This window comes from Prionailurus bengalensis, chromosome C1, assembly GCF_016509475.1.
Source record: "Prionailurus bengalensis isolate Pbe53 chromosome C1, Fcat_Pben_1.1_paternal_pri, whole genome shotgun sequence".
Classification (NCBI taxonomy): domain Eukaryota; kingdom Metazoa; phylum Chordata; class Mammalia; order Carnivora; family Felidae; genus Prionailurus; species Prionailurus bengalensis.
Window position 1 is genome coordinate 55315142 of NC_057345.1, and position 18897 is coordinate 55334038.

An 18897-nucleotide genomic window follows, 5' to 3' on the forward strand; every position below is an offset into this window, starting at 1 on the left:
TAAGTGAGGAAAGAATTGCTTTTTATTTTTTACTTATAAGGACCAGGACTTACAAAACCTTAGTATCCATGGAAATAAGAATTAGAAAAATAATAAATGTTAACACATGACCCTAGACTATTTATGAAAAATTTTGAAACAGCGATAATTAAGTATAATGAAAACTTGGATCTCCACATATATTTTAAGTGGGAATTTATATGAGTAATTGTGATTCCTCTTTACACTTCAGAAACACTAGTTTTTTTTTTTTTAAGTCTAAATCTAACAATATTATGCTGGGCAACATGATTAGTAACTCTACCTTAGGTGTTCTATCTAGCCAGCGGGATCTATCAACTTCCCTAAATGTTATGTCCTTTTCAACAACATTTAGATTTTCTTCTAGGCCCAGACTATTGTAGAAAAACAAACACTATGGACTCTGGTGTTTTAGTCCATTTGGGATGCTATAACAGAATACCATGGACTGAGCGGCTTCTGAACCACAGAAGCCTATTTCTCATAGTTCTTGGGGCTGGGAAGTCCCCAAGACTTCCCAAGATCAAGGCTCTAACAGATTCAGTATCTGACCAGAGCCAGCGGCGTCCTGATTCATAGTAACCTTAAATGGGGGTGGGGGAGGGAAGCTAGGGAGCTCTTCGGGGTCGCTTTTATAAAGGCACTGATCTCATTTATGAGGGCTCTACCCTCGTGACCTAATCACCTCCCAACAAGCACCGTCATATTGGAGATCAGATTTCAGTATATACATTTTGGAAGAACACAAATATTCAGCCTGTAGCACTCTGGTTTCCCCCATGTCTTCTCTCCTTCATCTTCAAAGCAGGATGGTAATTTGCCACATCCATATATCAATAGGAATTAAAAACTACTCTTACAGAGTATGCATTTGAACTGTTAGAGCACTTAAGCACCATGTGCTTAAGTTGTATACATACTTCATATACACATACTTGTATTTCTGTAGACTCTTCTTTGAACGGTTTGTATAACTTTCTGTAATACCAGTTCTAAGGATTATACTTATTATTGACTGACCTACCTATACCTTAGAAAGCTCAGGCTCATCAGACTTGAGAAAAGTGGGAAAAACATACCTTTAAAAGAATAAGAAAGACTAAAAAGTAGTCAGGAGAGATGTCTATACCAGCATGAAAAACACTGGGAATCACCCAAGAATGAATTCTCTTTTGTCTGCTTACTCATTGGCTTTCATTCATTAATTTATTCAGAGAGACCTAATTGGTGGTGGGAGAACTTCCATTTTTGCCCCCTAAAATCTGTTGTCAAAATATCACTCCTCTGCTCAAACCCCTCCTGTCTTGTTCAAAGCAAAACCCTAATGCTTTAGAATAGTCTATGAGGCTCTACATTATCTGTCCTTTGGGACCCTTCCCCCATTTCAGCTACCACCTCTTTGATCTTGTCTCCATCACTGGCATTCTTACTCACTCCACTCTACCCACACTGGGTTTATGGCTGTTCTCTGCCATTTGGCCAACCTCGTCTGCATCTAAGGGTCTCAGCATTTGTTGCCCTTTCAGCCTGGGTAAAATCTTCTCCAGCTTCCTGGGTGATTGCCCCCACACCTCTTTCAGAATTCTTCAGCAGATTTATCAGAGCCCTTCTCTGTCCACCCTATGCAAATAGCAACATTTCTTCCTACCCACTGTCAGCTCTTTCTCCCAACCAACCTCACTTTCTTCCCCCCGTCCCCCATTGTCCTTCTCTCTAATTAACGTGCTGCATGTTTTCAGTGTCCACTGTCTGTCTCTTCCCCCACCAGAATGAGAAACGGGACTTTGAGCATTTTCTTCATTCTTATATCCTCAACACCTAAAGCAGGATCTGGCACAATTGTTGAATAAGTTGAGTTGAATGGCTCCCCTAGTACTTACAGAATGGCTGCTATGTGCCTGCCATTGTACTAGACAGGGGTTATATTGGTGATGAAGACAGTTGATTTGGAAAATAAGACTTGTGCATACATATAATACAAAGTCCATTGTAGAGGAAGTGTAGTTATGGTGCAAGGGGGGCTAAGAAGCTTTTAATAATCTTCCTTAAATCCTAAGGAGTGGTGTAGTAACCTACCAGTCACTTTGTAGGTCTGTGCCTATACCAGCTGGATTCTTCATCCTGTTTCAATTTGCCCAGCACGCTAGAGCACGTATGTGGGCAGGTGTGCACCTGTGATGCTGGTATCCATGACCTTGGCATTCCAGTGATGTGGCGCTTGAGCCAAAGCAATATTAGTGTTTTTCTTATGTCCTTCCAAATTAACTGAGTCTTTGACTCTTCAACAATTGCATATACTGAGTCTGTTTTCAATTATATTGCCATAAGTAGTTGCTGTATATATTGCATTATTGATAGATGGGAGATTCAATAATTTCATTGAAATTATGAGATCCGAAATTTATGAACAGATCATGAAATGACATCCTTCTAAATTTAATTTTAGCTCCAGGCAGTGAATCATTTTAATTGCTGCTCCTTTGTTATTCACTTTCAAAGAAACAACCCAAGTTCAAAACTTCTATCCTGGGGTGAGCAGGGGAGGAGGAGGAGGAAGTCAAACACAGCACCACATAGAGAAATGCTACAGAAAAGGCATGTGGACTTGCTTTTGCCTGTGGTTCCTTCTCATCCTGGACCCAAAGCCTTCCCCATTTGCTTTCAGACCATATATTGGAAACAGAAATCTACCACTTTAATTATTATATAGTATGATATATGATCCATTTGAGTATAGTTATACTCTTTCTTGGAGTATTCAGAACACCTGTAATAGGCATTTTGATACCCGGGTCTTTCTCGGTCGCTCATAGGCAGAGAACTCCTTGACTTCTGCTGTTGGCCGGGGAAATACATCTCCCATTATCTACTCCTATTTGAACAACCCAGGCACAAGGGGTTAAGTCTTTATTCCCCTGGAAATAAACATGTTTCTGTGTTATGTGCTCTCCTTCTCTTATCATCATATTTCAATTATTTATCTAAGTGTCTGCCTCCCCACTTAAACTGGAAGTTTGGGTGAAGACCACGTCTGTCCTGTTTCTCCCTGCCCATTCTAGGGCACTACATAATAGCTGGTACACTGCATAGACACTCTCTATATGGATAATGTTAAGGTATGAATTTATTTTAACATTTTATTGAGTTCCTACTCTGCACTAGATTCTGTGTAATTTGCCCCCAAGACATAGCGCTCGCTTTATAATCATGAGTAAGATATGTGTAAAAAAACCTACAAAACTGTTTTAAAAAAATCCGTACATCTATCCAAGGAACCTATACAGGAAAAACTAAGGAAGGCCGAATAAACAAACTATGAAGGAAGGCTTCAGAAAGGTCTGCCTTTGAACCGAGTCTTGAAACATGGAAAGGAGTTTGCCTAGTACCCAAACCAATGAAAGGGCAGACAGCTGCACATGCACAGAGGAGACTGTGGGCTTGGTTATCAAAGCAGTGCATGAAAGTCATGTTTATGTGAGCCTTGTACTTCTTATGACCTCACATATGTCAAACTCACACACTTCCTAACCAAAATTGGCCAGCATTTCTGTTGGATGGCTAACTTGGTACTGCCTGTGGCAATAGGGAGAACCCAGTTTAGAAGTCACTTAGCCAGGTGACCTTGAAATTTTGCCATTCTTGACAAATGTTTCATTTGTGGGGATTCTCATGATTTCGAATTTTGTTCATAACATGAGTTTGTTAATATTTCCATATTGCAGTATTTTCGATTTCCATAATTCAAGCTCATGTGTAATGTCGCCACATTGCATACTGATAAGAAGAGTCGTTAAAGTTAAACAAATATTTTCCTTTAGTGAGTATGGGTTGAAAATATTCATTTTGTGTAGAAAATTTCAGATCTGGAAATAGATACTGGATGAATTAATAAGTCAGTAAAGTTCTGAATGGATGAATCACTAAATCAGCAAATAAATTATAAATCTGTGACAGTTGACATGCAGTACAGAAATGTAATATACATGAAGAAGCTTGGTGCTTCTTTTTTTTTTAATTTTTTTTAATGTTTATTTATTTTTGACAGAGAGAGAGAGACAGAGCATGAGTGGGGAAGGGTCAGAGAGAGAGGGAGACACAGAATCCCAAGCAGGCTCCAGGCTCCGAGCTGTCAGCACAGAACCCAACACTGGGCTCAAGCTCAGGAACTGCGAGATGATGACAAGAGCCAAAGTCGGTCTCAACCGACTGAGCCACCCAGGCGCCCCTTGAAGCTTGGTGCTTCTTACACTGGTTTATATTCACTACTTCTTTCATCAGCCACGCGACACCATGAGCCCTTTGAAGACGGGGCTGTTTTGCTGATTTTTAAATGGCCTCCCCACTCAAAACAAACAAACAAACAAACAAACATTACATGATTAGGAGTCAATAAATGTTTATTGACTAAATAATGCCACTGCCTCCCCTCGCTGACTGGCTTTCAAAAGAGAAACTTTATCCCTCACCAAGACACCACTTACACCTCATTTTGAGCAACCTGGAAAAGTCACTGAGCAGATCCCTTACCAATTGAAAAACATTTCAGCCACTGCTGCTGACAACAATGTACTGAGGGACAGTAGGTACTGAACTCTGATTTAACAAATGCTCTGACTAATTATTGTTTTCTTCTGAAGTCGTGAAATAGTATTCTGCACATCCACATGTTGAAAAGCATTGAGAATAGACTCAGCTTAAGGGGAAGTCTGGGCTCAGCCCCAGTAATTAATGCAAGGTTTATGTAGCTGAAATGCAGAAAGGGAAGACAGCAGACCTGATATCCAAAGTGGGGAATCGACAGTACTCTCCAGAAGAGATGGACGTGCAAACTGCCAGAAACCAAAATTTTCATCCAGAGCAATGCAGGGTTATGGATGACCATATCTGAATGAGGGGAGAGAGGGGGAACATGGCTACCTTAGGAAGCTTTCCTGCCTGCCTCCACCCTTCACCTCAACCTGGCCTTATACATAAGAGGCTGTAGCAATTCTTCCCATAAGCTATTTTAACTATGCACCAAAGGCCATCTCCCCTGAGACACGTGTGTCTCAACAATCACAGTTACACAACATACAAAATGACTACAGGGCAAATGGCGCTCCCTGTGCTCAGATGTTGAGCAGAGTTTCCATCTATTAATCTCATTTTCCCTAGAAAGTACAGTCCTGAACTTAAAGTTATAGAACTAGTACAAGGGTAAGTTATCCAGATGTAAAGGGAAGTCGTAAAGAAGTTCACTCAGTTTAAATATTTACTGTTTCCTAAAGAAGAATAATCCTTTTGAGGTTTCTGCTTCTGGCCAAAGTGTCGTAACAGGGACCGATTTATCTCTTTACCTGAAAATGCCTTGAAAGTGGACAAAACATGTGAACAATGATTTGCCAGACCCTGGATCTCAGGTAAAGGACAGTGACCCCTGAGAGGTGAGGTGTGCCATATGAATGCCTAGCTTTCTTCCTTAAGTGTTTTCAGACATGATACGGGGGAAGCCCAGCACACTCCCAGCTGTTTACGAGGAGGTGTCTCACCGAGGCATACTCCACAGCAAACTGACTTGGGGGTGGCAGAGGAAGCTAATGGCCACGTGGTGGGTACTGCAGGTCACCATGCACTGCAGAAGCTGGCTGTGGAGAAGGAAGGTGTGCACGTGACAGGAGACTGGAGCCAGAGAACCCACCTACATTGCAGGATCTGGGCACTGGGGCAGCCCAGACACATGCACTACAGGGGCCAGATGCTGGGGAAGCTGCCTGTACCACCAGGCACTATCAAAGCCACATGGGCTGCAGTACCCACACACTGGGGATGCCACATGCTCTGCAGAGGTCCCACACACAAGCTTCTGGCACTGCAAGAGCCTGGCACCGGGTATGCCCTAAGTACTGTGGAAGCCAGCCTAGCAAGTACCCGGGAACGGGGAAGGAAAAATCTCTTTTCCCTGCAATGTCTTTTTAGCGCCCTCTACTGACAAAATTTAACATAGTGCCTGCGGGCAAAGAAAAAGTATATACAAAGGGCTCAATAATTTTCTCAGTGCAGGCAATAAAGGGTGAATTGGAACTACATTGATTTTATATGGAAATCGACACCATGATTTTAAATTTCATACTGAAGTGCAAAGGGGCTACAGAAGCAAAAACAATTTTGAAAAAGAACAAAGTTGGTGGATTAATGCTACTTGATTTCAGTGTGATCCAGTGATTCTCTTCCTACATTTATTTGCCAAGAGATATGAGAGCATATGTCCATACAAAGACTTGTACAAACATATTCACCACAGCTTTATTTGTAATACTTATAAACTGGAAAGAGTCCAAATGTTTTTCAACAAATTAATGGATTAAAAAAAAAAAAAACAAAACAAAACCCCTGTGGGCTAGCCATATGCTACACAGCAATAAAAAGTCATGAACTATTGATGCATACACTACATAGATGAATCTCTAATTACAGAGTGGAAGAAGCCAGATGAAAAAATTACATACTTTATGATTCTGTTTACATGAAATTCTAGAATGTGCAAACTAATAGCAGTGTCAGAAAGCTATGTTAGCAATTGCTTAGGGATAAGGAGAAAAGCAGCAGAGAGGGATCACAGAAATGTGTGAGGCAACTCTTAGGGGTCCTGGGTATTTTCCTTAACTTGATTGCATGAGGGCTTCACAGGGATAAAATATATAAAAAATTATGGAAGGTTACACTATAAACGAGTGCCATTTATTGTATGTCAGTTGTGCCTCAGCAAAGCACTTTAAAAAAAAACAGTTAATCTTCCTTTCAAATTATTATCTTATGGTGCTAACTTGTATGACTGATTTTTACAGTTTCAACCGAATAGACATGGGATAAATATATAGTTAAATGGAAGCAAGGAGTTTACCTCTTCAGTACAGAAAAGAACATATTCAAGACATCAATCATGTTACTGAGAACTAAAATAAGACCCAGTCAATAGTGTGATAATGTTGTGCGTTTGATTTTATTATCTTCAAATATGTTGCCAAAGATTCAGAAATCAGAGACCAAAATAACCACCAAAATAGGTGGTTCTATTGTGAGGTGAACAGATAGACATTTCTACAGAAAGAGAAAGGCTGCATTTTTCTTACAGTTCAAAAGCACATTCAACAGATGGCGACTTTTTGGGATAAGTGTTAACACAAACCTTGCATTCTCAGGTCTTGGAAATGATTTAGTAGTTGACAGCAGAATTGTTTAAGAGCTTACCTTGTGTCTCTCCTGCTATTGTACTATTGTTACATAAATCATTTCTTTTTCCCAACTGTTTTGATTCACAGCTTATTGACCTGGGCTTCCTCTCTCTCTTTCCTCTCATGTGTTTTGATATGCCAGATGTATCGTGAAGATTACTGGAGAGATGGTGTTGTCTTTTCCTGCCGGCATCACCAGACACTTTGCCAACAATCCATCGCCAGCTGCTCTGACTTTTCGGGTGATAAATTTCAGCAGGTTAGAACACGTCCTGCCAAATCCCCAACTTCTCTGCTGGTAAATATATTTTGCACAAATTTTTTAGAGATGTGTGTCGCTTAGCACTGGATACTTAGATGAAGGATATACCTTAGCAAGAAAATAGCATGGTAGAGAAATTACCACTACTCAGATATGTTTGTAGATTCAACCCAGAAGTTTTCTACCTGTAAAAATCTTTTGTGTATAATCGTGTGTAGATGCTTATATGTATTCTAACGGCCAACCATCTCAAGGGGCTGAAGAGACATTTAGAGTAATAAAAGCTGTATCAGTGACAGTTTGTTTATTCATTGCCATCAGTAAACAATGGATGAGGAGAGTGGGAAATGAGCCCAATAAAAGGACTAAAATCCATTTGTTGTCTTAGCATCTTTTAAAGTCAAATGATATTTGAACTGTGAGCTCGTCTTCACATGAGCTTGAAAGTCTTTTTCGTGAAATACATAATTTTTCAGTAATGGTGATTGTTTTAATGGAACTGTACATGTATTCAAAGAAGCTAATGTGAATTTGTTTATATAAATATTCTATTCACATTTTCTAACTGTTAAATCTGAACATGGACCTATCATACCTACATGCATGTGGGTTCACACAAACATACACGTGTATGGAGCTATTAAAAATGATCAACTATACAAGTTAATTACCAGCAATGAATGAGACAAAAAACTGTCATTCTTGACAGCTTCTTATCATTGAGTCCTGATATTTTACTCAAAAATCTCTCTCTAAAGTGGCCATTTTTTTCTCTTTACTGTGACCTCCCTGTCCAAGTGACCACTGTCATTTTCCTGGACCACTGAAAATGCTTTCCTTCTTCTCTTCCTGCATCCAAGCTTGCCCCCTTACTGCATTTTTTACACAACAGCTGAGTCACTTTCTGTGAGGTGAATCAGGCCATCCTCACGTATAATCCTCAAGTGGCTTTGCATTGCGTCTGTACCTGAATGCAAACTTGTTACCACTGCCTTTGAGACCTAGAGTCGTCTACCCTTGCCTGCCTCTCTGTTACCATTTCCCACCGTCCTGCCTCAGAATGCTGGTAGCTCCAGCCAGGCTTGCCAGGCTTAAGAACAGACTGGGATTTGTGTGCTTGTTTCCTCCGCCTCTGATACTATTTCTGTCCCTCTTCACCTGACCCTGACTCACTCTTCAGATTTCAGCTCTGCCTTGTCTCCCTGGACCATTCCACTCCTCTTCCACCCCCAACCCCCATTCTTGAACCAAATATGCCCTCTTGTTATTCCCTCTCAAGGTATCCTTTTCTTTCCCTTGTTGCTCTTGCTAGAATTAATAATTATATATCTATCTGTTTGTGTTTCTTCATTCATCCATCTCCCCCACTAGACTGTAAAATCCATGAGAGAACGGAACACATCTCTTAGTTCACCACCACCACATCGTCTGTACCTTCCACTACACCTGGCATCTAGTAAGGACTTAACTAACATTCGTTCAATGAATGAACAACTCAACTATCATTTAAAGAATTTAGTCAAGCTGGGTATTTATGTAGAAATAGCTAAAGGTTGTCGGTATTTGGAATTTAAGGACCAACATCGTTGCTTTCTTCACTGAGACTTGTTCACTCAGTGGTGACAAAACAGTCACAGATCTGTCAGGTGACTACCAAGATCACCTCCTCCTCTTTGGTCCTTGTGATGGTTTAACTGGCAAACTTGATTCCAGGTTTAAAAGTGTGGAAATATATGGTCACGCATTAAATGAAAAATAAACGTAAAGCAATCAAGACTGGAAATCAGAAGCTTGTTATTTCACTCTCCCTCTCTGTTTTTGACGTTCACATTGAGCCAGTTAATTTTATTTGTCAAGGTTCCTCCGTCTGAAATTAGGAGTTAGGTGCCATCATCTCACTGGTTTGTTTGTTAATAAGACGAGTGTGGGTGTTACAGTTTTTGTTGCATTTTTAGGCCATTATGTGGCCAGGTTTTTAATCATATATGCAAGAGTTTTATACTTATATTAATATATCAGTCCTAGGAATTGAATTAAATAACACCCTGAGTATGTTTTTGCCTGACACAATATTATATAGACCCTTACCTTACTATTATTATCTGCTAAAACAAGAATAAAAAATACTCATTTGGACCTTATAAATTCTAAATATTTGATTATTGTGTCAGGGCTATGATTGGTAACTCATGGCCATGTAGCTTATGTGGGTTTGTTATACGGGACTGCTCTAACATCACTACTACCAGCCCTAGTTTTTAAAAGGCAACATACGCGAGTATTTTTCTCGATCACAGTACAAGCCTTTTAACATCTATTGCCTTAGACCAGCCAATTCTCTCATTTATGTGTTCTGAAAGACTTCATTTAGGTTCGCAGCTCGGCACCTGAACACCTTTGGGTTTGCAACCCATTGATTGACAGGGACCAAATTGAAGTTTACTTCTACTTTCCCATTATGAAAGGGGTTTGCTTGTAAAGAATATTCGGGAACAACCGTGAAGCCAATCATAAGACTAAAGAATTCTCAAGACTTCTTGAGCATTCAAGAATCGCCTCTCCAAGTAACTGGCATCTCTATCTGATTGACAAAGCTTTCTTGAATATTTATTAAAGCAAGTTCTCTGAGGAATTATCGTAGATATATGACTTAGCTTAATTTGTTATTAAACTTAGAAAATACATTTCTGTAAAAAAATAGTGTCATTGAAATTTTCCCAACTATTCAGATCTGCTTAGTACAAATTAATGACATGTTACTGGATATTCATTCTGTACCTCTATTTTGGTACAGTGGGAAAGTATGACCTACAGTATACTGACCTGGGCTGGAATCCTGACTGTTCTTATTAGCTGTTACCCATAAGCAAATCACTTAATTTCACTGACTCTCTATCACTCTTATCTCCAGCCTCTGGGTAACTTGGATGCTCTTAGGTAATACAAGTTTAGACAGCCCTCATCAGCATCCTTAGCTCAGCTTACCCAGGGGCAATGTCTCAGGGGCCGGGAATCTTTTCCATCCACATCCTACATGCCCACAGTTGTAGAGCTTTGTTTTGTCCTCAACAACCTATACCAGGGCCCAGCAGAATTCACATGGGTCATGCTGAGACTGAGCCCCCCACAGCCACTCCCTCCTAACAGATCAGTAGCAGTTTTAAAGCCCTGATGTTTTTTTGACTCATTCTCTTAATTTGTTTGACTTTTGGAGGCTGGATCATACCAACTTACTTCTGGCCTGCCTTCATCACTTTATTACTGTCATCCTTCTGTCTTCTTAACCTCTAATTTCCATTCAGTAAGTGAGTTGTATGTCAGGTTACTGAATTACTTGGGCCCTCAGTTTCCTTATTATGTGAAAGTGAACAGAGGCTGCTTACACTCTTGACTGATTCCATTTGTCATTGAGACAAGCATTTTCAAGATACATTGGGTGACTGACGAATAGAGAGACACCTGAGCAAAGCTAACAAATCTTTAAGAATACCAAATTCCTGGGGCACCTGGGTGGCTCAGTCAGTTGGGCAACTGACTTTGGCTCAGGTCATGATCTCACAGCTTGTGAGTTCGGGCCCCGCGTCGGGCTCTGTGCTGACAACTCGGAGCCTGGAGCCTGCTTCGGATTCTGTGTCTCCCTCTCTCTCTGCCCCACCCTTTCTTGCTCTCTGTCTCTCAAAACTGAATAAACATTAAAAAAAAAAAAAAGAATACCAAATTCCTGAATTCATCACGACTACATTTCTTTATTGTAACTACCATGATTATTATCATTTAAATTCCAAGACCATCTTGTAAGTGCAGTGACTATTTTCTGATCTGAATGCTCTCAGATAAAATACCATGGTAGTTTTAGGATCACATTTTTCTCCTCAGTTGGAGATAAAGACTGTGTTTACATTTGGGCAAATATTTAACTCAGTAATTTCTGAGAAACTACTGTTCACGTCAATTAAAAAAAAAAATCAATGTACCCAGCTCCTTGGTTGCATTAACTGACTAATTCAGAGGAAACTGTGGTTATGTAGAAAGAGCTATTAAGTTTGGGTTAATAAATAATTCACTCTTTAAAGCAACCAGTTATCATCAGGATTGGTTGATATTTTTGGGCACTCACTGAAATTCGTAGCAATACAATCATACTTCCTTATGTGTATTAATCTCTTAACATAATACCATTCAGAACTGCAGTTGTACTAAAGCTATAGTACTGTTAGTAGTATGATCTCTATAGATTGTCATAGATGGATATAGAAATCAGATGACACTTTGCTAAGATGCTTCTTTGAATGGATAATATTTGTCACAAGATGCGACTCAACAATTTTTTTTCCCAACTGAATAGCGATAACACTCAAAATGATGCCAATACCAAGGAATTCTGGTAAACATGCCAAATTTGATGACTCACTTAAAGAAAGTGTCGGAACAAAAACCCCAGGCTACATATTATAACGTGGACATGCTCAAGTATCAGGTAAGCCTATTCATACAGTCAGGGTGTCTCTTCCACATTATAATTGTGTAGTCTAATGTGCCTAACATTAAATAAAAGAAAAGAAAATAACATTCCTTTTAATCTAACTTAAAAGCTATAATTTATAAGAAAATAGAAGCTTAAAAGGCTACTTGGAGATTATAAAAATGAAGTTGCAAGAAATTTCAATAATTGAGATTGAATCCTATGAATTTTAAAGCCTGAGGGATTTTTCTTTTAAGTCTCCATCCTATTTGTCATTAAGTGAACCTAGAAAGCAGACAGAACTCACCTACTGCAACATGAGGTGGGTATAAAGTATTAAAGTGTAGGCAAGAAACTGAATTCTGGAATTAAGTCAGCTTCCTACTGGCCACTGACTTTAGACACTTAATTTCCCTGAACCCCTGTTTCCTCATCTGCAAATAAGGATAATAGTGATTCCTACCTAGATTTTTTTTAATTAATTTATTTATTTATTAATTAATTTATTTATTTTTATTTACATCTAAGTTAGCTAAAATATGGTGCAATAATGATTTCAAGAGGAGAATTTAGTGATTCGTCACTTACACTTACCACCCAGTGCTCATCCCAACAAGTGTCGTCCTTAATGCCCTTTACCCATTTAGCCCATCCCCCCCACCCAAAACCCCTCCAGCAAACCTCAGTTTGTTCTCTGTATTTAAGAGTCTCTTATGGTTAATCTCCCTTCTGTTTTTATATTCTTTTTCCTTCCCTTCCCTTATGTTCCTCTGTTTCGTATCTTAAATTTCACGTATGAATGAAGTTATATGGTATTTGTCTTTCTCTGACTGACTAATTTCGCTTAGCATAATACCCTCTAGTTCCATCCACGTTGTTGCAAATGGTAAGATTTCATTCTTTTTGATCACCAAGTAATATTCCATTTTATGTATATATATATATATATATGTGTGTGTGTGTGTGTGTGTGTGTGTGTGTGTATATATATATATATATATACACCACATCTTCTTTACCCATTCATCCATCGATGGACATTTGGGCTCTTTCCATAATTTGGCTATTGTCGATAGCGCTGTTATAAACACTGGGTGCATGTGCCCCTTTGAAACAGCACTCTTATATCTTTTGGGTAATAACTAGTAGTGCAATTGCTGGGTCATAGGGTAGTTCTATTTTTAATTTTTTGAGGAACCTCCATACTGTTTTCCAGAGTGGCTGTACCAGTTTGCATTCCCACCAGCAATGCAAAAGGGTTCCTCTTTCTCTGCATCCTTGCCAACATCTGTTGTTGCCTGAGTTGTTACTTTTAGTCATTTTGACAGGTGTGAGGGGGTATCTCATTGTGGTTTTGATTTGTATTTCCCTGATGAGTGATGTTGAGCATCTTTTCATGTGTTGGTTAGTCATCTGGATGTCTTCTTTGGAAAAGTGTCTATTCATGTCTTTTGCCTATTTCTTCACTGGATTATTTGTTTTTTGGGTGTTGAGTTTGGTAAGTTCTTTAAAGATTTTGGATACTAACCCTTTATCTGATATGTCATTTGCAAATATCTTCTCCCATTCTCTCGGTTGTTTTTTAGTTTTGCTGATTGTTTCCTTTGCTGTGCAGAAGCTTTTTATTTTGATGAGGTCCCAGTCTGAGGACTGTCTTTATTCCATTGGATATTCTTTCCTGATTTGTCAAAGATTAGTTGGCCATATGTTTGTGGGTCCATTTCTGGGCCCTCTATTCTGATCCATTGATCTGAGTGTCTGTTTTTTGTGCCAGTACCATACTGTCTTGATGATTACAGCTTTGTAATACAGCTTGAGGTCCAGAACTGTGATGCTTCCAACTTTGGTTTTCTTTTTCAGGATTGCTTTGGCTATTTGGGGTCTTTTCTGGTGCCATACAATTTTTTTTTCTGTGAAGAATGCTGGTGAAGCATTCTGTGAAGAATGCTGGTGTTATTTTGATAGGAATTGCACTGAATATGTAGATTGCTTTGGGTGGTGTAGACATTTTAACAATATTTGTTCTTCCGATCCATGAGCATGGAATGTTTTTCCACTTTTTTTGTGCATCTTCTTCATTTTCTTTCATAAGCTTTCTATAGTTTTCAGTGTATAGATTTTTCACCTCTTTGGTTAGGTGTATTCCTAGGTATCTTATTGTTTTTGGTGCAATTGTAAATTGATTTCTTTCTGCTGCTTCATTACTGGCATATAGAAATGCAGTTTCTGTATGTTGATTTTATATTCTGCGATTTTGCTGAATTCATGGATCAGTTCTAGCAGGCTATTCATGGAGTCTTTGAGTTTTCCACATAGAGTATCATGTCATCTGTGAAGAGTGAGAGTTTGACTTCCTCCTTGCTGATTTGGATGCTTTTTATTTCTTTGTGTTGTCTGATTTCTGAGGACTTCCAACACTATGCTGAATAACAGTCGTACCTAGATGTTTTATAGGTTGTTGTGAGGGATTAATAGCCTAATATATTTCAAAGTATTTGTAAAATATAAGTAGCCCTAGGCCTGCTGTTTTGTTTTAAAGTGAGCTCTGAGGAATCCCATTTGTTGTTTAGTTGTGGTCATACTGTTTTCCAACCATCCAAGGAATTGGGTGGGAATCACAGCAAGCATGTTGTGGGATTGCCTTAAAATCTCAGCATGTTTATTTTTTGGCCACCAGGAGCATCCAATCAAAAACACACCTGTACAAATTCAAAAAGCACTTGTCACTGGGTAGAGGAGCCACTGTGAAGTCAAGAACTACCACTGAGTTAGAGGGCAGAAACAGGCAGGGAAGGGTCAGTCTGCTGTGCTTTTGATTTACCTTATATAACACATTTTCAAAGCATAGTTCATTTGCAGAGGCTTGTGCTGCTAAAAATATTTCAAGTATAAAAACTTATAATAGTTATCTAACTAAAGTTGTCATTGAAAGCCATGTCTGTCATTTTATAAAAGAACCCATATCTGGGCTTGTTTCTGTAGCAACCACTGCTGCCTTCTGAGCTCAACCTGCCCTCAGGCCCCTTCCCCATGGTGTCCCTATGTGTGAGCAACGCTAGGCCAATAGCCAGCTGTTTATAGTCTTTAAAATTGGCAAAACTCATACTCCACACAAAAAAACTGGAAGGGCATGGAACGCCTGGGTGGCTCAGTTGGTTTAGCGTCCAATTTTTGATTTAGGTTCAGGTCATGATCTCACTGTTAGTGAGACAGCCCCATGTTGGGCTCTGCTTGGGATTCTCTGCCTCCCTCTCTCTGCCCCACACCAGCTCACACACGCACACTCTCTCTCTCTCTAAATAAACTTAAAAACAAAAACGACTGCAAGGGCATAGACGTCACCCACACAGACCCTGCAGTATATGTATGTGTGCTGGTTAAAGAAGTCTCCTAGAGTACCATCACAGTGAACAATCGAGACATAATAACATTGTGAACTCACTGTGGACCCAGAAATCAAGTTGGTATTTTTGTCTTCAGATAAGACAATATTGTTGATTCTGCAAATGTGGCTTTTCCTTGGTCAAATTCATCGTTGATTCTAGCTAGAATTGGCAGGAGACGGTAGAATGTACCCATTCTAATTAGAGGACCTGGGTTCAAGTCCTCACTCTGGCAGATCCCAAAGGAATAATAATAATCTGCTTTGTCTAACTGGCTGGTATGTTGTGAAGAGAAAGTACGAGAGTATCAGCAGGTAATCTGTGTGAAAACACTAATGCTTTTACTAAGTGCTAGGCACTATGCTGACTGTTTCACATAAAATATCTTCGATTTTCCTGACAACTCTAGGGGTGGATATTATTATTATAATTCCCCTTTGGCAGATGAAGAAATAACTAAGGCTCAGAGAGGTTTAGTGACTGGTCCAAGATCCGCTTGTAAGTAACAGTCAGAACTCAGATCCAAGACTAACTCCTTGGCCTCAGCTCCTAACCAGCTCCTAAACACCTCCCTAACTGACCTAAAGTGCATTGTAAACTCTAAAGTGCTATGGAGATTTTATGTTTTTAACCTATAACAATTTACCTGTAGCACCCATCTCTCTTTCACAGGGCACCCTTCACAGTGATAATTTATTGAGGGCTCATTTGTAAACAGCACTGACAACATTGTGACATTTTATAGCTAAGAGTATTCCCATGGGAGATAGTCAGAGCTTCTAGCTTTGTCTCAGATTAGTGGTCGAGTCTTAAATATTCTCTTTGCTATCGTTTGGCAAGGTGTCTGCCCAGGGCATTCAGTCCACACCCCTGAACCTGGCAGTGAACTGGCGGTGTGAGCCGGCAAGCACTGACCTGCGCATAGATTACAAATACAATACGGATGCAATGACAACTGCGGTGGCCCTCAACAACGTGCAGTTCCTGGTCCCCATAGATGGAGGGGTAACCAAGCTCCAAGCCGTTCTCCCACCAGCAGTCTGGTAAGGAGACCCCAGTCCCCTTCCTCTTTATCAATGGGCTCTTTCTGGGCAAAGGGATCACAGACTTCTTAGCATTTGTGTTTCCTACAGGAGGAGATCACAGCAGGCCTATGTGTCAGGGTTCAGAGCAGGAAACAGCAACCATTCTGTTCTGTTATTTTAAGCAGAAAATGATTTAACACAGGGATTCAGATGCTCACACGATGGTGGAAGTGCTAGAGGAATAAGCTTTAGGCTGGATCTCCAAGAATGTTTCCCAGAACACTGCAGAACTGGCCTGCCAGGGAAGCTGCTACCTCAGCCACAACCAAGAAGCATAGATACCAGGAAGCTGCTCATGGAGCCATTGAATTCAAGAACTCACTGCTGCCATGTGGATCCAAGGATAAGAAAGTTCCTACCGGCACTGCCTTAACTACTTCTCAACACTCACAGAACTGGAGCCTGGGCTGTATGGAGCACTTTGTTAGAAGACCCCCACATCTCAGCTGGGTTACTGGCCAGCAGAAAACAGCCACGAAAGTGGCAGGAGAATGGCCTCTGCCTCCCTTCTATCCTCCAAATCTCAAGCAGTGCATGTAATTGGTAGACCCTAACATGCATCTAGGACCCTAACTACAAGGGTGTCTAAGAAATGTAGGGTTTTGTTTTATAGCCTTCTGAGCTATAAAAAGACACCACTAGAGAAGGTATGGGAACAGATACTGAATAGACACTGCGTACCGATAACAGTTGTTAAAAAGAACTTGTTCTCTTAGAAAAAATTACTCTAGTTTTTCCATGTGATTCTTAGAAGCAAAAAGGAGAACATTAAAAAGAAAGTCAGCCATATGATAGCTCCAACTTAAGTTATCTGGATTAATTGGTTAACATTTCTCATCTGTGTTTTCAGTAGCTGTGTCAAATAACTGCCTGTCTTCTACATGTTTTCCTATCTGACAGTGTTGTGGCTAGTTACAATAAGGAACAGAAAAAAGAGAGAATTATAGATGGATGGATAGATGGATGCATGGATGGATGGATGGATGCATAGATAGGTACGTAGGTAGATAGATAAAGCATAAATTGTAGTTAACATTTTCAAGATTCATTTTTTTAAGTTAGCACTATCTAGAAAAAATATGGCATCCATTAGACAAAAACCTTTGCCTATGCAAAAGCCTTTTACCTATTTTATTTTTAGGAATGCTGAACAACAGAGAATATTGTGGAAGATTCCTGATATTTCTCAGAAGTCAGAAAATGGAGGTAATGTCATTGTAGGCTTATTTTAATTAATATTTAAGGCTGAAATAACTTTCAGGTATTAGAAAACTATTAGCAAAAATACACTTAGATTGAAAACAAGCAAAATATTTCACTTCACTTTGGTATATACTTATTTCAACCAATAAAAGCAAATAATTCCTGCATGAATCCTCTACTTCCCCTTTTCTGCCCACCCCCACATCAAACAGACTATTCTTCAGAGAAGAGCTTTTCATGAGACATGTTTTCATTTTGTATCAGATCTCAACTCTCTGCTAGTTTAGGTATTTCTTACTTTCTTGTGATACTAATCATAGCTTGGAAAATACATTGCCTTCCAAGTATCATGCTCCCAAATTTTGGAGTACCATTTGGCTGAGTTACACTTTCATCAGTGTGCAAAAAGGAGTTCCTTATAATATTTCATGATTAATTTCATTCATTACCATTTTGTCACTGAAACATATACTATTGTCTAGGAAGTTAGATTGTGTATGTTAACTTTTGAATACAATTTCCCAAACTATATCCATCATGTTGTGTTGACTGTTATCTTGTAATGATACTCTTTTCTTAGGGGTGGGTTCTTTATTGGCAAGATTTCAGTTATCTGAAGGCCCAAGCAAACCTTCCCCATTGGTTGTGCAGTTCACAAGTGAAGGAAGCACCCTTTCTGGTTGTGACATTGAACTTGTTGGAGCAGGGTATCGGTTTTCACTTATCAAGAAAAGATTTGCTGCAGGTAAGTGGGTATCCCGTGAGTTTCATTTGCAAATATAGTGTTGCCGTAGCTACTCTTTCTTAAGAAGGAATGGTGTCTGATTTGCTCATCTTCTTTCTTTTCCTCTTCCCCACTCCCAATCCCCATTTCTCATCCCAGTTAGAAAGCAAACCAATTATAGAATGAGGTAAAAATGGGATAATAAACTGGAAATCAGAAATTAGAAAGGCCCTGACTATTTATCATGCCTCTGGTTCTGTTTCTTATGCAGGGATGACCAGTCATTCCCATTATATACATGTATACACTACGGTTAATGGAGTAAATCCTACTTTTACATATATATATATATATATATATATATGTATATGTATATATATATGTATATACATATACATATATATATATATATGGGCAAACAAAAAATATATATATATGGGCAAACAAAAAAATGTATATATATGGGCAAACAAAATAAATGCTATTTGCCTTTGAATTTACCTCTTAACTGAAAACTTTTTCTCTAACAGGACTTCATAGGTTTTA

General features: G+C 39.3%; 1 protein-coding gene across 1 annotated transcript in view; it reads left to right on the top strand.

Moving 5' to 3' along the window:
• Positions 1-18897, top strand: part of SGIP1 (SH3GL interacting endocytic adaptor 1) — a 204510-nt gene that overhangs the window by 179910 nt on the left and 5703 nt on the right. Inside the window, 6 exon segments of the mRNA XM_043575202.1 lie at positions 7375-7530; positions 11840-11877; positions 11880-11971; positions 16180-16382; positions 17566-17630; positions 18208-18372. Coding sequence (XP_043431137.1) covers positions 7375-7530; positions 11840-11877; positions 11880-11971; positions 16180-16382; positions 17566-17630; positions 18208-18372 — 719 coding nt within the window.